The sequence below is a fragment of the Electrophorus electricus genome, chromosome 14 (assembly GCF_013358815.1).
Source record: "Electrophorus electricus isolate fEleEle1 chromosome 14, fEleEle1.pri, whole genome shotgun sequence".
NCBI classification, from domain to species: domain Eukaryota; kingdom Metazoa; phylum Chordata; class Actinopteri; order Gymnotiformes; family Gymnotidae; genus Electrophorus; species Electrophorus electricus.
In genome coordinates, this window is record NC_049548.1 from 3,332,893 (window position 1) to 3,357,111 (window position 24,219).

At 42.3% G+C, this 24,219-nt stretch overlaps 1 protein-coding gene across 3 annotated transcripts; it reads left to right on the plus strand.

The window, feature by feature from the left end:
• Positions 1 to 1,202: 1,202 nt before the first annotated feature.
• grid2ipb (glutamate receptor, ionotropic, delta 2 (Grid2) interacting protein, b) lies at positions 1,203 to 24,132 on the plus strand. Of its 3 annotated transcripts, none has more exons than XM_027006094.2 (23): positions 1,203 to 1,598; positions 2,631 to 2,884; positions 3,077 to 3,409; positions 3,528 to 3,682; positions 11,222 to 11,485; positions 13,623 to 13,708; positions 14,578 to 14,647; positions 15,501 to 15,794; positions 16,304 to 16,455; positions 16,588 to 16,713; positions 17,072 to 17,154; positions 17,248 to 17,392; positions 17,695 to 18,011; positions 18,147 to 18,896; positions 18,987 to 19,074; positions 19,437 to 19,526; positions 19,968 to 20,164; positions 20,299 to 20,454; positions 20,586 to 20,672; positions 20,833 to 20,962; positions 21,151 to 21,269; positions 22,278 to 22,442; positions 22,820 to 24,132. In XM_027006094.2, the coding sequence occupies exons 1-23, from the start codon at positions 1,511 to 1,513 to the stop codon at positions 22,889 to 22,891; spliced, it is 4,221 nt and encodes a 1,406-aa protein (XP_026861895.2). In that variant the 5' UTR covers positions 1,203 to 1,510; the 3' UTR covers positions 22,892 to 24,132. The 3 variants fall into 3 exon arrangements, with proteins under 3 accessions (XP_026861895.2, XP_026861896.2, XP_026861897.2); XM_027006095.2 differs by having other exon boundaries at positions 19,449 to 19,526; XM_027006096.2 differs by lacking the exons at positions 17,072 to 17,154; positions 17,248 to 17,392.
• Positions 24,133 to 24,219: the final 87 nt, after the last annotated feature.

Sequence of the window (24,219 nt, forward strand, 5' to 3'; positions counted from 1 at the left end):
TTTGGGCTAACACTACACGTGCAATTCGAGGTGTACAACATCATTATTATGCCCAGATGTGACGTAACACAGTAAACAAACTGTTTATTTATTCAGCCTAGATGTGTTTCAGTTTCTGTCTATCCTGTACTGAACGGTGTTTTAAAGGCTGAACAGATTTAGTCACAGTTAGTACACTGTTCATTTGTACTTTGCAGTTATGTTACTTTTTAAGGGATATGCTAATTCCACCAAGAAAACACTGCTAGCACTTTAGAAGAAAATGGTGCAATAGAATGTATTAATTTTCCATACAGTTTGTTTATTTATTTATTATATTTGGTCTTAGGAATCATTTTAGGAACTGTCTTATCATAAAAAACTGAGATATTTGTATTTACTATAAAGCGTGATGAGTTGGCTTTCATCCATTTAATGTTATTGTAGTCCAAAATGCTCCAGGTTTGAATGAGTGTAGAGCCAAGAAATAGATTGAAGTTTCTCTGAGATACCAAACTGTTTCTCTGCTTCAAGAGACTTTGGACTGGTAAGATGAGACAATGATTGAGAAAGAGTGTTTGTTCAGAGATAGAAGCACTAGCACTAAATAATTTAGTTAACTCTCTGTAACTCACCAGGGTCCCAGGCCATTTGCATGTTTGTAATAATGAGTCTACCATGGTATTTTGATTAAATATGTTATGCTGTCACTCCAGTTTCTGCACTTCGTGTGGTTACTGTGTCTTTCTGTGTCATTCCCTGTGTGTGCATGCGCTGCCTTGTTAAGTGGTAAGTGTATTGTCACCGAATCCATGTTTTTTGCAACGGAGCTTGGAGTCCAGCTCTGTCCTTAAATCAGTCTCCCTTCCCAAGTCTTTCCCGAGGACACAGGACAGAATGTGCTTGTGCCATGTGGTCAGGGGGCTCTTAGGATACAGTTAATCTGCCTAATCCAGACTAAGGTCTTTAATTGCGCCACTTCTGTTCAAAGTAGCGTGTCTGTGATCCACACACAGACGCTCTAATTAGTCGCCCTCCTCCTACTGGATCCCCATGCTGATACTGAGCCACTTTCTGTCCCTTGGAGAGGGAGCTAGCTGGCAGAGTGTGGGAGGAAGATATTTATAGAAAAATGGGGCCTCACTTTACCCTTTTTGGAGATAGAATTATAAAGGATCTGTGCTACGCTGTCCCAGTTTCACAACGTTAGCTCTGCAGACAGAGCAAGCTGGCCTTGCCAGACATGCAGAGTCAACTCGACGAACAGCAGCACTCTGGCACCGTGTGCACAATCACCCTCTTCTTCTTCCTTTTTAAAATTGTATTTTTGTTTATTTATTTGACACTTTTGCAAATGGCAGTTCTACGCATGCCTGGCTTTGACGGTAGTGGGCATTGTGAAGGCACTGGTCCTTGACTGCAGAGGTTTGAGTGGAATATGTGTTGAACGCATTTAGTATCCACTTAGGTGGGACACGTGAACTGGATCTTTTTCTCCTACGGCTGTAAACTTTGACATTGGTTGTGCAAAATGAAGAAATTCCTCCAGAACAAGAAAGGGAGATACTCCTTACGGCAAAACCAGAAGTCTGGCCCTCGGTATTCACCTAAAGATTTCTGTAAGTTTGTGCCAGTCAGACTCCTGTCAGTGTTTTATTGTAATGTCAGTACTTGCTCATGAGCGTTCGGACAGGGAAAGAGAGAGAGATTTTTCTTTAAATTAAAAAAATGTAATTAAAACTGTGTGTAGCTGTTAAAAGATGCATAAGTACAACATTAACACTTGTAATGTATCACTGGTTGAAATCGTAGATTTTCAAGTAGGTTAAGGTTCCTTTAATCTTCTTGGGTCCAGAGTTATTCTGTTGTTGTCATTAACAAATAGTTTTCTTTATACTGTATTATATATTCAATTTTGATATAGTTCTAAATATATTAAATGTAAAAAGAAATGAATTTACTGTAGTATTGCTGCATATTTCTCACGTCACTGGTTGTACATCAGAAATAGGTAAGATTCTACACTACCTTCCAGAGTACTGGTAAACCATGAAGCCGCTTAAACCTCCGAATCAGGTGGTGCTTCTACTGTCCTAAATGCACAGCAACATGTATTTATAGCTTTTGTTCTAAATTGCCAAATGAATATTTAGACAGTGATGACCTGTGCTTATTCCATATCACTAACACATGTCATTAAATAAATGTGAAGGTGAGCACCGATTAGTAACATGTTTCTGACGTGTTGTAGAGTAAGAAGCTGTGGGAGCTGTGTTCTGGGTACAGTGCTTTTGGATTCCTCAGCTGTGTGTTCTCAATGAGGTCAATGACAGCAGAAGGTTTGAGGAGTCAACTGAGACTCACTGAATGAGAGACTGTATTACACTTATGTAGGCCATTATTGTCATTTACAGAGCAACGTCAGTGCATCTAGAGTTCAGGATTTGTTCTGCTAGCATGGGTGCTTGACAACTAACCAGTTATCCTGAAGAGACACTGGAATATTTACTGAGATGCTGGTGAGAGCGCTGGCCTCGGGTTTAGTAGGTTGGAAGGCAAGACTTTTGTGAACCTTCAGGCATAGCATTATCACACAGACAAACATGGATCCAAAAAATTAAAGCTGAGCTTCTCTCCTTCCTCTGTTACAGTCTTCACAATGCCAGCATCCAACCAGGGCTGGCCCGAGGAGTTTGGCTTCCAGCTTGGAGGCAATGGACCCAGCTATATCCTCTCTGTGGAGGAGGGGAGCAGCGCCCACCTCTCCGGCCTGCAGCCTGGAGATCAAGTGCTGGAGATCGAAGGGCAGGACGTCTCCACTCTCGGAACCCAGGCCCTCACTGCCCTGGCCCAGACCCAGAAGAACATCCCACCCAGTATTGGGGTGGTCTCAAGAATCCAACAGGTCAGAGGACTTTAGGAAAGGACACAGGATGAGTCTTAGGCTCTTTCTGTCATTCTTAGTCAGTTTGTTTTGTTTCCTTTTCAAGCCTTAAATCATTGTCTGAAAAGCAATCATCACTTTTTGCCATTGTAAATGCTACTTAGGGCCTTTAAGAAACAGCAGCCAGTAATCTGTCATGCTCCTCCTCTGCAGATGGACATCACTCCAGGCCCTGATGGTCGCTTTGGCTTCACCATAGTGGGAGACTGCCCCCTGTTGGTGGAGGACTGCTCTCCTTGCTCCCCAGCCGGGCGCAGTGGTCTGAGGGCAGGGGATTATGTGATGGAAGTGAACGGCATCCCCGTGAAGCAGCACGAGACAGCGGCCGCGCTGATCAAGGCGTCGCAGGGCCGCACGCTGCGTCTGGGTGTGCTTTGCATGGGCGGGCGACAGAAGCGTAGCAGCGGCAGCATGGAGGACTACCAGAGGGGCCACGACGGCACAAGGTTGGACCGCAAGCACAAGGCGCTGGAGTTCAACAAGAGGGTGAGAAATTCAACACGAAAGCCAGTCCTGCTTGTCATACATTTGTGGCAGTTTGAGGGCAAGGCTGCTGAAACTGGAATGCTGTGGTTGGTGTGTGTTTCACAATGTTATGCTTCAGATTGAGGAGGTGTTGGGAAGTGACCCTGAGGTGAAGGAGAAACTGTTCTCCGTACTCAAGCAGTTTGCTGCTGAGAGGAAGGTGGACTGGCTGGCGTCCATTCTTCCTGATATCTTGACCACCGAGGAGCAGCAACAACTCATTTCTAATATCAGGTAACCATCCCAAACTCTCTTCTGTACCTTTACTGTGTGCTAGTTCTTAACCTCTATTCCAGCGCCTTCCTGACCTGAAATACTTCTAGCATGTTGGCATTGCTGAATGGCCACTAGAGGGCCTTTTTAATTCTTCGGGTTTCAATGTGAATAGGATCATAATTAGAATGTAGTATTGTCTGATTTCTGCTACATGGAATTTGGTAATTACTTGTTACTTGTGTGCAAAGTCTTATCTTTAATTGGGTTTTGTATGGGATAGGTTATTGGGTTTCTGTGTTTAGTAAGAGATTGATGAATGGCTTTTATACTCATGACCAGTATAGAGCTGTTTAGAAGATGGAGCCCATCTGTTACTGTGGTGCTTAGGGATACTCTATGGAGGCTTCTGTGTGTGAGGTTAGCACATTTCTGAGTGAAATCCCCCTCATAGGGTGTCTTTGCCTCAAAGCCAACTGGGTCTGTGGTGTGAAGTAGCATTGGCCACTGTATCTAATGGCTGATCCAGGGCTGGCACAGTACTTTGGCCTACCTTTGATTTAATCGGTGTGTACACACATTTTATTCTCGGCTCTGTCACAGCTTGGATCCTTAAAATTGTGTCTGAATTCAGTCTGGAATAATTAGCCGTTTCAGTTAAATAAAGCAAGAGACCAAACTCTAAGGCAAAGCCTTTTTTAAATGAAGATTGTTCACCTGGGGCTAGAATGCAATAAACCAAAAATATCTGTTAATTCTATTAATTTGTAACTTTTTTTGTTCTAAGAATTATTCTAAGTTGTTTGACAGAGATGAAACCCTATGAAGGTTATTCATCAGTGTAATAACTATGCAATTATACTCACAATTACATAATGAAGATAACAGCCAGCACCACAGTTTTGCTTCAGTTGTTATCTGGGATAACATGTTATCTGTCTCAGTTTTTAGAAGGGACACTAGGGGAATGTAGCCATTAGCGGGAGCTGTGCTAGCCAGGGTCTCTCGGCGATTGAGGGGGTAATCCCTGCATTTTGTCTTTATCGGGAACAAATCCCATGAGTGAGAGTAAAGCTTTGGCACTGCATGGGCTCAGTCTGCTCATCAAATGCAACATTTCAAGAACCCTCAAAAAGGACCAACTGGCTGCCCTGGTGTGTCTGTACTTCCTCTAGCATACGTATAAACACCCTCACAGGCCTATGGTAGTTTTCAAACACGTCTCTTAAACATCTTCAGTTTGTAGTATTCCCAAATCCCAATATGATATCCACAACAACAACACCAGTCCAGGAGCACAAAAGCAACTCCGGTGTGCATGACGGAAGCCCACTGGGCCCGCTGTTGTTTTCTTTCCAGCTACTGTCAGACGGGAGAGCACTGCTGGAAGTAGCCATGCGTATGTTCAGCTGGCTGATGATATTCCATAGCAATGTGCAGTAAGAGATTCCTGCCATTTTTAGTTAAAATATCATCTAGATTCACAGGGTGATGTGGCACAGTGTTGCATCCAAATGCCTTTACAAGCAAGGGTTCTTTTACTGGGTGGGTCATCGTCATAGAATTATGCAGGTAAATGTTTGGAGTAATTCAAGAGAGACACTAAATGACCATATCATTAGATACAGAGTCTGTAGCTGTACCTGTAGGTTACTAATGCGTTTTGGTCAGTTCTGTGTTCTACTCAGAAGTTAATTGGCTTGGCAACTTGTCTTGTTCTCCATACAGTTGTGCCATGTATGAAATACCTGTTTCAAACTAAGCAGGTGATGGGGGAATATTTTGTGTATGCATATGAAAATGTATACTTTTATTTTATGTATTTACAGCAGTGTATTCATAATAGAGTACACAGGGGGTTCCAGCAATAGTGGACTACAGTTCGTCAGTTGGCTGTAAAGTGTATGGCAGTCTGTTTGGTACAGCTGCAGAGATGCTTTGGTTGAATTTCTCCATATATTACTGTATGTTTTTGCTTTCTGTTTCTTACCTACTGAACAATATCTGGGTCAGTGTTTTTATGCTTCTCTGTGTATATTACAGTTTTTCGATGGCCTACTGGGATATCAGCCCATCCTCGATACTGATGCTGCCTTGTTGTAGGCATGACACCCACAGTTAGTCATAGAGACATTAGTGTATAAGGATAAATTCAAAATAGTATTTTGTATGATTTGTATGACTTGTAGAATGATGTAAGTGAAAATTAATACAGTATATTGCAGAAAGAACGTTGTATAACATTGCAGAAATAGGTTAGTTTGGAAGTTGGTTTTTTTTAAGCTTTCTGGGATTTGCTTTTTTGAGTGATGTCTTTATTAGGTACATCTGCCTATAGCTACCACAGACACTGATACACATTTTACAGTCAATTATAATGCACTATCAGTGGTGCCACTATTTTACGTGGAATTCAGCTGACCGTCTGTACCAGAGTCCCATGCTGGGTGTGTCACTGGATGCTCCCCCCCCCCCCCCCCCACCAATAAGTCACGTGGTACAGCCTGCAGCATGGGGGGTTCACTCCTGTTTGTAGCCACACCCCCGTGATGGCACGCACCTGTACGGGGTTAATTGTTAGTGTTTTGTTAGGCTATTTAACCCTCGTCAGTGCATGCCTCACTGTTGGTCATTGCTAGTGTCTGCATATAATGTTAATGTCCAAGTATGTGTAGCCCTTGTTAATGTTTGTTTAACTGTTGTGCCTGTGAATATTGTCTTCAGTTACGTGTGAGTTGTCCGTGTTAATTATAGAAATTATGTTATCCGTTACTGTTATATGTCAGTGCCACAGTTACTGTCTACGTTGCATGTTAATAAATGTATTTCACAGTCAAGGGAGTCTGTGCGTCCTGCTCCACGCCCTTCGGCAATCGGGCATTCATTACAGGGTGTATGTTGTGTCCTTTGATGGTGTCGTGGCCTCTAACATGAGTGATCTGGTTTTGATCAAAGGACGAGTGTTACCGGGGTGAATTTATATATAACTGTATTCATGCTTATAAATATTGTTTATACACACAATTATTAATAGGCCTTCAGCCTAAACTAATTTATATACTCTTATTGATACTAACAAATAATTGATAGCATATAAGTAGAGCTATAGAGTAGGTGTACTTAGTAAAGTGATCAGTTAGTCTAATATGTGGGCAGTTTTTGTATTATGTAAAACTTGTATTGTATCATAAAATTAGAGCTGTAGTTTCACTTTAAAAATCTACTGCTGATTGTTTTAAAGCACTGAACAGTTAATTCAGAAGCAGCAGGCAGACACTGCTGAATTAAGCCTGGCTTGGAGAGCACCAATAGGAAAGCCTTGTTTTATCTTTATTCTGGTAAAAGTCTGCCCTACTGTACTAAAACATCCCTTGCCAGCTGCAGTAATACCTAAATACATAAAGTAGATAAGAGGTGATGAGAAATAATTGCACTATAATTATACAAAATATTTAAGCCCATTAGTTGTCAGTTTAAGTCCTTTGGACATTAGCACCATTCAGTCTGTAAATCTTTAATCTCTTTATTGTGTAAAACACAGTTGCCATTAAACTAGTACATTAACCTTGATTAACCACTGTTGGTCCAAACAATGAAACATCGAATCCCCATCTCTCATATCCTTGCACTCTCTCTCACATATGTGTGCTCTCCCCTCATCCCCCCTCTTGTAAATCTCTTGGATCTTCTCATTATTCAGCATTAAGGCTGCACAAGTCACCATGCCATCACCATACCATCACCATGCCATCACCGTGCCATCGCCGTGCCATCGCCGTGACATCGCCGTGCCATCACCGTGCCATCGCCGTGCCATCACCATGACATCGCCGTGCCATCACCGTGCCATCACCGTGCCATCGCGGCTGACGGTACCTGATAAAACATGCTCTGCAATATGCAGCACAGTTGAGTAATGCAAGTACATCTGTTCAACTACTTGTTGGTGCAAATATCTAATCAGTCAATCACATGGCAGCACCTTATGGTCAAGATGATCTGCTGAGGTTCAAATCGAGCATCAGAATAGTAAACAATTTAAGTGTCTCTGAACACGGCATGGTTGTTGATCTACTGGGATTTTCACACAGAAACATCTCTAGGGTTTACAGAGAATGGTCCAAAAAAGAGAAAATATCCAGTTAGAGGCAGTTGTTTGGCAAAAATGCCTTGTTGATGCCAGAGCTCCGAAAAGAATGGCCAGATTGGTTTGAGCTGATAGAAAAGCCAAAGTAACTCGAATAACTGCTCGTTACCACCGAGGTATGCAGAAGAGCATCTCTGAATGCACAACACATTGAACCTTGGAGCAGATGGGCCACAGCAGCAGAAGACCACACCAGATGCCACTCCTGTCAGCTAAGAACAGGGAACTGAGGCAACAATTCACACAGACTCACCAAAATTGGACAATAGAAGGTTGGAAAAACATTACCTGGTCTGATTAGTCTCAATTTCTGCTGCAATATTCAGATGGTAGGGTCAGAATTTGGCATAAACATGAAAGCATGGTTCATCCAGGGTTCAGGCTGGTGGTGGTGGTGGTGTAATGGTGAGCGCAATGTTTTCTTGGCACATGTTGGGCCCCTTAATACCAACTGGGCATCATTTCAGTGCTAAAACCTACCTGAGTATTGTTGTTCACCATGTCCAACCCTTTATGACCACAGTGTATCCATCTTCCGATGGCTACTTCCAACAGGATAACACGTCATGTCACAAAGATCAAATAATCTCAAACTGGTTTCTTGAACATGTCAGTGAGTTCACTGTGCTCAAATGGCCTCCACAGTCACCAGATCTTAATCCACTAGAGCACCTTTGGGATGTGGTGGAACAGGAGATTCACATCATCAGACTAATCTGCAGAGAATTAAGGCAGTTCTGAAGATAAGGTTCTAGCAAAATGTACTGAATAAAGTGGCGTGTATAGTGGATGTCTGAGTGTGTATAGGGAGGTCTGTTGGACTTCCATTTGGATTCAGAATTAATGATTTAGAGCAGACTTAGGAAAGAATGAATTGCCTGGGGTGAGTTTTTTTCATTCTTGATAAATTTCAAATCGATGAAATTGAGATTGAATGCTGGAAACCGCACACTACAGCCGTGGTGTACATGTTTGAAGAACGAGTGGATCATCCGTGTATTGTTTGGACTGATTGCCCTTTCTTATTATATCCATGAAGGAACAATGACACACACAAATTTTGTATGGCAGCCCCCAGTTTCTGTCTTTGTCTGTTGAAAATCTCATTCCTCAAGAGCCAAGAACTGCCTGTCGTGACATGAGTACATCATTCATGGTTGGAGTACAAGAGCCACTGAAGGCCAATCCTTGAGGAAGCTGGGAATTCTGTTTGACTAGCATTGGATGGAAAACACCTTTCTATGAGTACTTGTGTTCTTTTTATTTCATAACACCAAGGGGCTGCTTTTGGATTAAACAGGAATTATGAATGCATTAAATAAAAATGTGTTTTACATTAGTCTAACTGTGTGTTACACAATAGTCCAAAGAAGTTCTATCTTTAAAAATGTCAGATTTACATATTTAGACTCAGTGATGAAGGTGGAGTTACTACCATTATCTACCAACATATCTGAGAGAAAAAACATCTAGTGGTACAGATTCCCCTGGAAATATAACTAGCATCCCCAGACTGAATGAATTTAAAGTTTGCTAATAGGCTATGGAGATTATATATTTTTGTGCTGGATTCTCTTAATCATCTCTTCTATTTCCTTAGTGGGGTTTTTTTTTTTTTTTGGAAAGACCTCTCATTTAAATCTCTCCACTCTGCTCGGCATACGTAATGGCTACCTGCTGGTAGCTGGGGACTGTGATGGCAGCCTTCAGCACATAAAAGCTCACTTAGCATTTTTTTTCCCTAGAAGCAGTTCAAGTGTAGCTAAAGGCAGAGTATCTTGGGAAAAACGTGGCTCCTTAAGTGTACTCGTAGTCTAGCTGTTGCTATGCATTTCAGACACTTTTTTCCCCCTGCCATTGGTTTTAACATCAGTTTATAGCATAAGAGTGATGTAAATTGTAAACCTGGGATGTTATAAATAGTGCAGAGTTTAAGTATGTGGCAGAACGGCTCTGCTGGCAGTGCAGATGAATGTCAGTGTTTAGGCTGATGACATAAGGCATAGGTCTTCTTAGTTTCAGTCAGGTAAACTGGCAGGAAGTCAGATAAGGCCAAATGAGTTTCTGTCCCACATATTTTGCTCATATCAAATTATGTTCACCATCCTTATTTTGTGGACAATTGTGAAAAACATTTTTATCAAATTTTAAAGCAGAATCAGACAAAAAATAGCTTATGGCAGTGTCTCAAACAAAGTCAATTCAGCCTTCCTCATTTTTGACATACACAGACATACCTTTTTCTGCTTTATTAACTCCTTTATGGATGCCAGTCTTATAATAGTAGGTTTTCTAGATAAACTGATATAATGAAAGAAAGAAAGAAAGAAAGAAAGAAAGAAAGAAAGAAAGAAAGAAAGAAAGAAAGAACATAACCAATAGAACTTTATTAATCTTGAAGGAAACTGCAAAGTTACAGCAGCAGGAACGTAGAACTGAAAACATCACGAACCTGATGTTAGATTTCTAACAAAAAGATTTTAATAAATCTGTGAAATTTGTTAACACAAAAATATTATTTAAGCAGCACTGTGTGTCAGTAGTGAACATATGTATGAATTTAATAGCCATGACAGAAAGCCATTATGATAAAACAGCACAATCACTGCTTCCTTCCACATTCATAGAAAACCATCAGAAAGCATCCGATTGATTTTAGGCACAAATAATACATATTTTCTTATTCTGCATTCTGACACAGTCCATCTTCCATGTTTGTTTGTTTGTTTGTTTGTTTGTTTTTTAGATATTTCTAGGTACATCTTGTTATTTATACTCAATGGTATATGAAATGATATTGTTAAATAGAATAATACATTTACTAGTAAAAGATTTTGAAAACTCCTGAGATATTGCTCACTTCCCAATGAGATGTGAACAGAGAGAAAGAGAGAGAGAGGGAGAGAGAGCGAGAGAGAGATACTCCCACACCTTTGCGATTGCTGTATGCTGGCGTGTCTACTGAGAGCTTCTGCAGTCCTAGCTTGAGAAGAAGAGAGCAGACACTGAAGCTGTTGCATGGTGGAATTTTTCACGCCTTTCTACAGAAACCTCTCTACTGCAACACTTTGCCTATAACACTTGGCTCAGTAGGAAACTAAGAATTATTCAGAAATCGTCCCTTTCAGTAGAGGCTCAACCATCATCTGCAGTGCAGAAGGACACTCTGATCTCCTGCATTATTGTATGGTGGGATTAAAAAATTTTTGAGCACCCTCTTCATCTGATCAAAGAGATCTTTGTGGTCGCCTCCTGTACCTGTTGCAAGCTTCGTACAGAGCATGGCCGAAGAGGGCTGAACCGATCCGGCAGCGGGACCGCGCGGTTCCTCGCAGCCGAGCGTCGCCTGACCTCCACGCTGTTTCTTTCTCCCCCTCCACCTACCACCCCACACCCCCCAACATGTTTGCCAGGATCTTCATCCCCAAGAAGCACCGGCAGCGCTTCGACGAAGCGGTTGCGCAGAGCCTCCTCCACCGCATGTGCCGCAGCAAGAGCCTGAGCGAGCCGGGCCAGAGCCGCCTGCGGAGGAGCCGCAGCCAGGACCGCCACGAGCGGCCAGTACCCTGCAAGCGAGCCAGCTCGGCACCCAGGGACAGTGGCGAGGAGGCGGCGCGCACACAGAAGAAGAGCTCGTCTGGGATCCCCAGCGTCCCTCTTGCCGGACCCAACCAGAGGTATGTACACATCAGATACCTGATGTAATGCTTACATACATACATACATACCAGATGCCTTAGCTGGAGTTGGGATTGCTGTGTGAATGGTTCTGAACATATGGCTGAATGTTACTTGCGCTAGGCAACCGTTACTGTGGAACTGCTATGAAGCAGTGACATTTGTGGGTCTGAACAGGTTGTACTTTACACTGGTATCGTTCCTCTGAACTGGAACACAGTGTACTCCGTGTGCATGAATATGTGTGAACATATATAATGTGTGAGGCTAAGAAGCTGCAGACTGCCTTTCCATGAAAACGTCTATGTTTTTGCCTCACAATGTGTAGAATGTTGGAGTCATGTTGTGCATAGGAGGGGGTGTGTGTGTGGGAGGGAGAAGCACCACTGACATATGTATTTCACACTCTCTGCTTTCCAAGGTAGAATAAAGCTCAGTGTGTTGCTTTAACATTGTTTCAGATCGGTAGGATTGGGAGCGCTCTGTTTACATACCCCCACACACCTCCCGCCCCCACACACACCCACACCCACACACTAAAAGCTTCTGTTGACGCATCACACATAACATTTCACTATACAGGATGCATAATAGTTTTAGAGCCTCATAACCAGGAAAGAGACCACTCATGGAATTAAGGGAAGATTACCACTTACTGCTTACCGCTGGCACTGAACCCGCTTAACGATGCCACAGATACACACCTGGCACCGGAAAGTTCAAAGCGCGATGAACCTATGATCAATGCACGTGTACCATGTAAACAGCTGCCTCTGGAGTTGCTACCATTCATTTACGTCAGTGTGATTTCTACCTTTTATGTCCTGTCATTGCAAATACATTTTTAGCAGATTATTTTATTTTACCTTGAAAGTGTTCTTTATCCTTTCAAAATATCTGAAATTCATGTTTTTCTCTGTTTACCAATTCAGTCTTTTTAGGCAGTAAAATCCTCTACACACAGATGATAAGTGATGGTTTGTTCCAAATTAAACATGTGAAAAGGCCAATAGCTGCAGTAACCCCTACTGTAAGCATTCTTAATAGCTCAGTGTTAGACATTATAGACAAGATTCAATGCCATTATCCTCTTTCTTTTTCTCTGTGTTTGATCTGTTTCTGCACTTCAGGGCTTATAATAATGTTTCCTGTAGAAGGAATGTAATATTGATTACATTCCCTCAACTGTAACGCAAATCTACGTTTGGCTGGAGTGGCTTTTTTGTATAAATGTTATGGGGATATTTGGCAAAGGCTCTGCTTCTTTTCCCCATTCCTGTTTACTCAACATCTTCAGTGTCTTCTCGAGGAGTTGCCACAGCAACCGAGCCGCACGCTCTTTGATGCTGAAATGTCAACTGTTCTCGGTGAGAACATTGTCTCCTCTTAAATGCCTCGTGCTGCGATGCTACTGAATTTGCCAGCTAGTTTTCTGTTTTGTTTTGCTTGGTGTGTGAGCAGGAACCAAAAATGGTATCTGGAATATATCTGTTTGTGGGAACCTTTAGTGTCCTTGTTCATTTTGTGGAGATTTGAATGTCAGCATCACAGTAAACCTTATTTTGAATGTGAACTCACAGTATATATAAAATGTACAGTGCCTTTTTAAAAACAAAATGGCATTGTATACTAGCTGCAAATTGATAGACAGTGAAATCTGACTGAACATTTTTCATTTACACACAGTTTATATCACATGCTGTGTGTTTGGGTGTGTGTGTGTGTGTGTGTGTGTGTGTGTGTGTGTGTTGTGTGTGTGTGTGTGTGTGTGTGTGTGTGTGTGTGTGTGTGTGAGTGTGTGTGTGTTTGTGTGATCTTTTTCACTCAGAACACTCACAGAACTTTTTACCAGGGCTAAATTTGATCACAATACAATAAGCAAATGATCGCAATCCAATTTCTTGTCTACAAAAACAAATCTGATTATTGATTATCTGAATATTACTGTACATCCTTTATATTATACATCTGTACATCCTGTATTATATTGCCTAACAGCTGACACACCACACAATGCCACAGTACATGACAACTTCACCAGGCATCTGTGCAGTATTTTAACCCTAACAGTAAATGCTTCATCATTTCTTCATCATGTCTTATGATTTTTCCCCATTGATGGTTTCCACCATCCAGGACCATCCGCGTGTACAGAGGAAAGAAGAGCTTTGGGTTTACTCTCAGAGGTCATGCTCCCGTGTGGATTGATTCCGTCATCCCAGGTATACACACTGCCACGTCTATGGAATTCCTGCATCTAGGGGATGCACAAGTTCCAGGTTCGTTAGCTATTATAAAGCAGCACTTGAAACAATCATGAGGGATATACAAGCAAAACTACTGTTCAAAAGAATCATTCAACGTGACACTTAGCGGTACTGTCATGTCATTACCGTGATGTTTGTCATTTTCCGATGTGGACTGTCATGACCAAAGTCTAAAAGATACGAAACAATGGTGGAAGAGGTTGGAGTGGGTCGTGGTGTTGCAAAGGCCTGCGCTGGGTACATGGTGTATAGAAGTGTGGATGATTTGCATGTGCAGGGCAGGAGAGGGGGAGGTGAGTGTGTGAGTGTCTGTATGACGTTATTCGCCCACTTCAGGCCTGGGCAGAGGCTAGTTAGTACTGACTCAGCCAGGCCATGTGGGCCTGCTTATGGGTATAATGTAGGCGTCCAGTATCGTGATCAACAATCTGATTACATACCCTTAGACTCTCATATATATATTTATACATATATATGACGTTTATATGTCAAGCATCATCTTTCACTCCTGGAAGGGCACGTCTGTTATATTTTCCCAAGTTTACTGTTTTTAATTAGTTCATCTAGGACTTCAGTAAATATCCAATGGGTTGTACTAACCCAGTTGTAAATACAGCCCTGCAGACATCCTATGGACATCGCTAAATCCTAATGCAAACACCTACCAATTTCTTAGACTGATGTTCAGAATGTAAACAGCAACAGTATGCCTACTGTAACATATGAGCACAGCTACATCAGGTTAACTGAAATGCGGGTGCACTGCTGTGTACACTGTTCGTTTATGTGCTAGGGTTTACTCATTATCCCTTCTCCACCTCCAGACAGTCCTGCGGAGGAGTGTGGTCTCAAACCAGGTGATCGCATTCTCTTTCTCAATGGGCTGGATATGAGGTGAGCACTTCACCACTCTGCTGGGGTTTTTTTTACTGCATTGCTGGGCAATCAGATACTACGGCAGTGCATGGCAGCCTCTAGCTGTAGTGCAGGTTTTAAACTAGGAACCCAGATGTAACTCCTCCAATGCTTTAAGATTTCTTTATCTGGCCTTGTAGTGGTTTGGCAGTCTTTTGGGAATTAACCAGATACAACATTTTGGGTTCTAGTTAATATGCTTGAGGGACTGTGATATGCTTCATGAGTGTGTGATTTCAATGTTGTGAGTGGTCATGATCATACTGCATAACAAGATATTGTCAATGAGGTGATATTTCTGTGACTGTGTACTGTATGCTATCTCTGAGTTAAAAATAAAGATTCTTGTTTCTAAGCCTGTATAGTACACTAATGACTGAAATATCAATCTACTCATAATGAATGGATGTACATTTATAAATGAATGTAAACAACACCTGCTCTACAGGGCTATATTATGGTTCTCTGAGTACAAGTGTTTAATCTGTGTTCTAAAGTCTCTATGGCCCCACCACAGAAATTTAAATTAGACTGTCTGCTCTGGACTAACTGGCTCTGTGTCTTTATGCAGCAACCTAGATAATAAATAATGTTTATTTCATGATAATCAGCCACTCATAAGGAAATGATGATTAGCAAAATACAGTTAATAAAGATAGTTATTAGGATGAATTAATCTAAATGAAAATAATAATGTTTAACTGGGACAGTTAAATAAACTTTCTCACCTCCTTCTCACATGTTTCGAAGAGTTTAAACTGAATGGCAGTTTATAAAAAGCCAATGAAGCCAACAATAACACGCTAATTACACATTTTGTGTGCGCGTTCAGGAACTGCTCCCATGAGAAGGTGGTGTCCATGCTGCAAGGCAGTGGCGCCAATCCCACTCTGGTGGTGGAGGAGGGGCCGGCGGTGTATGCCACCTCGGACTCCGAGCCGGAGGACACACCCCCTCTGCCACGCTCCATCTCGCCGGCGCTGAGCTCCCTGCAGTGGGTGGCCGAAATCCTGCCCCCCAGCATACGTGTGCACGGACGCACCTTCAGCCAGCAGCTGGAACACCTGCTCACGCTGCAAGAGAGATACACTATCTGCAAAGCCCTGGAAACCTTCTTCCAGCACAGGTTACAGCCATTGCAGCCTCTCTTGATGCCCACTTTTTAATATATCTTGCTCTTTTTAGAGAATGTTAGCACATGTGGGCCCAGAACGGCATATACGTAATCAAAGGTTAAAATTTTGTGTCTGTATATTGGCTGGAAGTGGTTTATTAAGCTGTACTTGTGTGAACAAGCAATTACGGAAAAGATAAAATCAATGGTAAAGGCCTGAAGGCCAAGGTCATTAATACCCAGGGAGAGTAACCACAGTTTTAGCACAAATGTGAGTGCAGAGCGTTCCCTCTGCCTGGAGCATGTCTGCAGCGCCACACTCTTGAAGACAATGTGCAAAGCGTTCAAAAATAGCTGCCTCTTCAGGCACAAATTGATACATGCAGCCAATATGGAACAATCTGCGTGGGTTCTTTTTGGATTTCCTAAATAACTTGCAGCCACACTGGGCTTGCATGCAGGGAAGGTACTCTCTGAACATCTCTACAAACCACGCCTTTCTCCGCCTTTCTGGCTTCCAGGAATGTGGACACCCTGATTGTGGACGTGTTTCCAGTGCTGGACACGCCCGCCAAGCAGCTGATCTGGCAGTTCATCTACCAGCTACTGACCTACGAGGAGCAGGAGCGCTGCAAGAGCAAGATCTCACGCTTCCTGGGCTTCAAGAGCGCAGGTGTGCGGTGAACATGCCACAGGCCTCCACCTGGTTTCCTTCACTAAAGCAGCCCGGGAGAGGGTTGGTTGAATGCTGTTTGTGGTTGTGTGTGGTTGCATGTGGCTGTGTGTGTGTGTGTGTGTGTAACAGATACTGATCTGGCGTCAGACAATCACAGGCGAAGCAGCTCCATGAGAGTAACTGGAACGTCCCACCGAAACAGTGTGAGAGAAAGAAGCTCCGATGACTGCATCATTGGCACCCATCTAGGAATGGGTAAGTCATAGGCATGACTCATCAGTGCTGTGGCTCCTGTAAACAACAAATACAAAGATCGCATTAATGAGGTTCGCATTAGCCACTGTTACACAGCCCCAGCTTCTCATCCCTTCACTCTTATGGAGCCTTAAACAAACAGCCATATTTAGGTCTGATGTTTATGGTTCAATAATGCTTCTGCTGTCAGGTGGGTCTGCAGTCATGTGTTTGTACTGTTTATCGGTCCACTAACCTCACTACCAAAGCAAGTTCCCGTCAGGCCTCTGCCGGTCCCTTGTGACTTTACTTGCTTTGGGAGGCCGTCGGCTCGCTTTGGCGCTGCCCTGTGCTAGACAGTGCTCTTCCTCTGCCTCAGGAACTTTCACTGAGCCTGCAGCCCCAGGAGAGAGACAGTGTGGGGATGGGACCTCCTTCCCAGAGTCCCCTGATTTGAACCATGTGGGTACCATTTGGCACTTGTCGAGCACCTCTTAAACTTTCACCATCGCATTTGTCATTGCCATTGTCATCTAACCACAGCGTGACCTGTAGATATCAGGGGTGTACACAGAGCTGGAGAGGGCATGTACGGGGAAGAACGTCAAGCCTCTACAGAGTCACTCCTCACCCGGGACTGAGAGCATGGGCCATACCAAGAGCCATGCTCTCACTCGCCCCTTCACACATGCTAACACAGGTATACTCATAATTCCATCCAGTGCTTCTGAAATGAATTGAATGGGTGTTATTCACTTTATTAGATGAGGTAATGTATGACAGAGGGAGGACTGGTTTAAAGAATTTCACCGCAATAAAGGTACATGATTTGGTTTAGTTCCACATCTAGGTAAATATGCACTTGCTAATTAAAATAAATGAAAATTTTAGGTTAATTAAAGTTTTATTCCTCATATCTTGTATTTTCTCCTTGCCTCTTTTCCCTCAGACAATTGTGTAATTTCTGTAGTCCAACCCCTTATCGTATATCGTTCCTTACAGGGAACCGTAAGTTGGGCCTGTCTCTGTCATGGAAGGAGCCCATGGCCAGCCATCAGTATGAGATGTACCAGCCCACTGTCCCCTCTCCAGGAAGCATGGACTCAAACCCCTATGTCAGCCTGGACAGCCCCCCTGCCTCCCCTCATCACTCAGACGAAGCCCCCAGTCCACAATCCTGCCGCAGGAAGCTCTTCACCTTCTCTAGACCCCCACGCAGCCGAGACACAGACAAGTTCCTAGATGCTCTGAGCGAGCAGCTCGGCCATCGTGTCGCAATTGTAGACGACTTCATAGGAGGCGAAAACGACTACGAAGAGGTATTTGTGTCGGAGAACTGAAGTCCATCAGAAATCTTGGTGCTTGACCAAGACTTGCTGCAGTGCAGTGTGATTAAGGCAAGTTAAGGCAAGTGATATTTTGAAATCAAAATATGGTTGTCATCCCATTGACAGATGAGTTTCCAGGATGATCAAGAGAACGCTTTGCCCCACGAGCTCAGCAGTGCCAGCAGTGAGGATCACAGCAGCGAGGACTCTTCGATGACCTACTCATCCGGATCAGACCACATCCCACCTCCACCACTGAGTCCCCCACCTCCACCCCCACCGGTGCAGTTCACTGACCCGCCCTCACCCATCTGCCTTACCCCACAGCACATGCTCCAGCCCCCCGCTGCCTTCCAGAACCATCCCATCATAGCCCCTCCACCACCCCCTCCCCGCTTTTTCCTCTCCAACCGACCGTTGCTGCGCAAAGTTCTGCCAAAACGGGAGGAGGTCAGGTTGCAGCACACTCAGCCCCAGGAGGCCTGTCCTCAGCCCGCCATTCAGCCCAGCCGGCAGCTGCACCAGCCAAAGGCCCACCCCATCCTGCAGTCCACTCCCCATCTGCCACACGCCTTGCCCCGCCCCCCTCTGCGCCACCAAGCCCGCTCTGTTTACCAAAGCGAGCCAATCTCCTCCTGCAGGATCTCCCACAACCAGTCCAAAGCTCAAAGCCACACCCCCCAGCCTTCCCACAAGACCTATGAGAGTGCCCTCTTAAACAAGACATCACCCCCTCCCCCACCACCACTGCCCCCACCCTGTGAACCCCCGCCTCTTCCAAAATCCAGCTCTCATGCTTCTGACACCAACCATATGAGTGTTAAGAGACTCCGCTGGGAACAGGTTGAAAATTCAGAGGGCACCATCTGGGGAGAGGTAAATTTATTACATATTTTTCACAGAATGGTTCAAGCTCAAGTGTAAACACAGATAGTATAATAATCTGATATTGACTGATCCAATCAGCTTGGAGATGACCCTGATTATGGTAAATTGAGTGACATGGTGAAATACCTCGATTTGGAACTGCATTTCGGCACGCAAAGGAGTTCTAGTAAGTTCAGCATGTTTTTATTTGTGCGTGCATATGTTATATGTCATTATACATGTATCCAAGCCATAGCACTTCCATAAGAAAACATTTCTCAAAATGTCTCTGTTGATTACTCATGATAATACTGGTTTCCTTTTAGAACCTGTATACCTGCGCTTGAAATGCATATTTCACATGCGTTGTCTGTTTGTGCTTTTTCAGCTCACCATGTTTCATGGAGCCCTTCCCGTCTCTCAGTTCCCATCATCCTCTCCTTCCTCACTGGCACTTTAACATCTCTCCTTATTTTCCCACCTTCCATTTATTGTCTCCACTGCCGATGCCAGGAGAACTGATCCTTACAATGTAATTAAATGTGTCAGTCTCTCTTCCAGAGCCCACCTTTCTGCCTGAGAGCTTTAAAAAGAAAGACTTGGTCGAGATTCTCTCTCACAAAAAGGCCTACAACGCTTGTGAGTATAGCTGGCATTGGTTCACAGGGGGGTTTCCAGATTGTCCCACAGGTTGACTCAGAAAATCAATAGAAAACACTGCTGATGTAAATAAATGAGAGCAAGAGAGAGAGGAGCACTTTGAAGGGCTTAGACACAGATGTACACACTGACCCGGTCTCAGTGTGTTGGCAAAGGAAGCAAATGAATACCATACTGCTGCTACTTTTCTTTTTTTTTGTGAAATTTGGCATCAAAGAGATGCTTCCCATTATTATACTTTCCCAGATTTTAAAAGATCAGTGGTATGAATTCTGACGTCTTAAGGAAAAGGAGAGGGAACACAAGAACAGCTCCTCCTCCTCTGCTGAGAAGTTCTTTTGGAGGCAGGACGTTCTCTTCCAGCTGCAGGTTAGCTGACATGCACATGCTCTCTCTGTGTCTGACTGGCCCTCTCCCCAGCCATCCTCATCGCTCACCTGAAACTGTCCCCGGAGGAGCTGCGTCAGGTGCTCATGACCATGACCACGGAACGCCTGGAGCCTGCGCACATCAAGCAGCTGCTTCTCTACGCCCCTGACGATGAGGAGGTCAAGCAGTTCCAGCAGTACAACCAGGACCCTGCTAAGCTTACCGAACCTGACCAGTTTGTCCTTCAGGTAGTTCCATTCTTCAGTAGACATCACCAGGATAAACACTAATGTAAAAATAAGAGTTTTACTAAACTACTTCCATGGAAATGTAAAGTGTTTGTTGTTAATTATTGGCATTTACTCCCACGCACGTGTTCCAGATGTTGCTAGTGCCTGAATATAAAACTAGATTGCGAAGCCTCCTTTTTAAGACCACTCTGCAGGAGAAAACTGAAGAAATGCGAGCTGGCTATGAGTGCATCTACAAAGCCTCCTTAGAGCTCAGAAACAGCAAGAAACTGGCAAAGATCCTGGAGGTGAAGTGCTAAACAACATTATTATAAACATTCTTGGATGCCACCTAATGAATGCTCCAGTATGTTAATATGCATCAAGGTTTTGTGTGATCAGGTGATATTTTAAAAATCATTAGAATGTTTTGTTTCAGTTTGTCTTAGCAATGGGCAATTATCTTAACAATGGCCAGCCCAAGACAAATAAACCTACAGGCTTCAAAATCAACTTTCTTACTGAGGTATTGTATCTGTGAATATGAACTGTCCTCTCAAAGATGTTTTTCAGTACATTATTTTGGCAATATTTTTTATAACATTTATTAAAATTAACTGACCAAATTAATACAGTGGTCAGACATCAGAATGTATTTATAAACGTTCACCATTATCTTCTCACAGCTAAGTACAACAAAAACAGTTGATGGGAAATCAACCTTCCTTCACATTTTAGCCAAGTCACTATGCCAACATTTTCCAGAACTTCTAAACTTTGCAGGAGACCTTATAACAGTTCCACTTGCTGCCAAAGGTAAAAACTAAGCACCATCAATTCAATGTATATACTATTTGTGTTTATACCACAAAAGGTTTCTATTTTTTGTTGTTGCTCTTGATGTCACTACTGCTGCTATATTTAAAGATATCAACTTTATCTGGTGTCTCATGGCATGGTTAAGTCATAAGTCATAAATGGGTTTTTTTTCTGTGTACCTTCAGTCAATCAGAGAACCATTACAACAGACCTAAGTGATCTCCACTCAACCATCAAGGAAATCAGGACTGTCTGTCTGAAAATCCCAGCCACAGCAGAGGATCGGTTTGCAACAGTCATGAGTGTATCCTTGTTACTGTTATACTCTAAGAACAAACAGAAGTGCAAAGCATCAAGACTCTTCTTTTTTTAGTACCTAGTTGGTGGAATAAACTTCCTTCACTGCCTTCAAATGCTGACTGAAAACTCATTTCTTTGAAAAGCACTTTAATTAAACCTAATCAGGCACTTGTAAAGAAGATTGTGTTTGCACTTATATTTGTCTCATTTAGTACTTGCTCTTGAATTGTATTGTATGTTATAACTTTGTATTGTAGCTCAGTCTAGGTTTCAACACTAACACTTAGTTTTGGCAATATTGGTCAAGGGTATTTTTTGATGTTAACCTATTTATGCTGGCTAAGGATACTTTGATTAGACAACTAAAGCACTTTTTGTAAGTTGCACTGGATATAGGCATCTAAATGCCATCAATGGTAATGTAAATTTACAAAATATACTGGAGTTTAAGATATTGGATGTGGAAAGGGTTAAGAATGGGTTTAGAAATCCCTAATACAGTTTCACTGTACTCCCACTATTAATTGAAATGTTCAGTTCAGAGCTACACTACTTTTAAACATTAAGTAAACCAGTTCAAATAGCCTCTCAATGACAGCAATGGTTCCCCTCTCCTCTGCATCAACCAACAATCATATGGTTTATTACACTGCATATAAAATCTAAATCATGTTTTGAATGTGTGAGAGGGGTTTGATCCAGTTCATGTAGCACAGTATTCAACTTTAACCTTCAGATCCAAATTGACAAATTGAGTGTTGGAGTTTGTGATCATTGGTAATTAACTGAACAGTTAATGGACCTGGTTGCATCATTATATTTCGGTCATAGGGAACAGAAGGATCGAATCTGTAAGAACCTCACCTCAAGAACTGTGATAACAAATTGCATTATCTCTTCAGTTAACTACCAGTGATTGCAACAACCAGGAATGGATTTGGATTCAAGAGCCAGAGATGAGCATCATGGATGTCAAGGAATGTGTGTATTGCTCTCTTGACCTTGGTATCAGAGCTTTCTGGAAAACTCCCATCCAGTGGTGCAGTCTCTGGACTCCTTACAGCAGAGAGCCATGGATGAATTTGGCAAGATAGCCTCATACTTTGGAGAAGACAGCAAGGCCACCACCACTGAAGGTTTCTTCGGCATCTTTGCAGAGTTCATCTCCAAGTTTGAGGTGAGCACTACCTGTACAAATACAGAAGAATTAGTTGTATCATCTACATTCTCCAGGTTTATTTATTTATTTATTTTAAAAACAAATGTTCAGTAGTAGGGCAGTGGTTCCTCAAGTGTTTAAGTTACATGACTTGTAATCGCAAAGTTGCCAGTTCAAGCCCCACCACTGCCAAGTTGCGACTGTTGGGCCTCTGAGCAATGTCCTTAACCCTCAGTTACCCATGTTGTATTCAGTCATAATTGAAAGTCAGTTTGGATAAAAGTGTAATCTTAATGCTAGGGATGCCATTTTCAAGAGGTTTGACTGCCTGAACTAAAGGGATCAACGTGGAAAAGTGTTTAATCAAGAATGTTTGTGAATCATTTGTTTTACAGAGAGCGCTAAGTGAAACCCAGACAACAGAAAACCCCAGGAGCCCTTGCATTGCCTCACCCTTAGTCTGGTGAGAACATGCCTTATAAAATGCTGCTCTTCCTGACTAAGAGCCTTCATGTGCCAAGAACAGAACTTCACAACACTGGAAGCAAAGAACTTAATCTTAGGTCAAATTTATAGCCAAGCTATTTATAACTGAGTTAAAAATTAACTTCGATATAAAGAATATATATTTTATACAACTCAAGAGACATCAAAAATATATCAAGTAAATGAAGTATACTTGAAGTATATGAAAATATATTAACTATATAGATTAATTATATGAAAGTGTTTCCAGATTTACAGCAGCAAAAGAGAATGTAATGGGAATGTCAGCACTTTAGGTTTCTTTCACCCACAGATGATGGTTCTGCGGTTAGCTCTTCAATGTTATTTATTGGTAAATACATACCAAAAACTTAAAAGTCTCATGCAGTAAGACAACAATATTGCAAATGAGAGATGGGTGTTAATCATCAGCATGTCAAATGTACTTTAATATCTAAATGTTAAAAGGAGATATTTCTTCTCAGCGTTATTGTTATCACTATCGGTTTCCAAGAGTGCACCCATCCTATGTAAGACCGGGCACTTGCGCATGGTTCAGCCGATCAGTGGTGAAGCTGTGTATGAGAACCTGCAGTGCATATTATAAAGCTGAAAGTCATCTATGATTTCTCTCGCTGTGATGATTCAAACTGGAGCGCATAGGTACAAATGTAGTCTCTATGAAATGGCACTGTGTTTACATCCTGTTTATTTCATGTTTACATGGTGAAATTATTATGCAGCTTGGCTGACTAAAGGTCAACTTGTCATTGAAATATTGTTTGATATAAGCGTTAATGTTCTTTCCGCCTGATGTCTTGTGTTCACAGAAATTTGAGTAGCCTACGTATTAAATCCAAATGCATGGTTTTACTTATTGCCTGTTCTTGTGTCAAAAACATTCAAGTTACATTTTTGTCAGTCCTCCTTTCTGCAAGCCAGAGTCAGTATACTGAGAAATAAACCTTCAATTTGCATGTAGCATTGTATTTCTTTTTGTTAATAAAATATTAATGTTGTTAGCATATTCTTGTGTAGGCCTACATCATTTTTTCTTTATCCATTATGTTACCATTAATTAGTTAGATTAGAACTATTATTTGTGTGAGTAGCATTATATTTATCCCATTTAATTATTTCAGCTTAAATTTCTATGGGCCACATATTGGATTTTATTCAGTTGTGTAATTTATATTGCCTGAATAAACAAACCTAATGACAATCATAAGTCAATGTCTGTTACTTGCAGATACTCTTTGGGGTTGAGTGGACTGATACTTTTAATATTGAGTTTACTTAAAAATTAAAA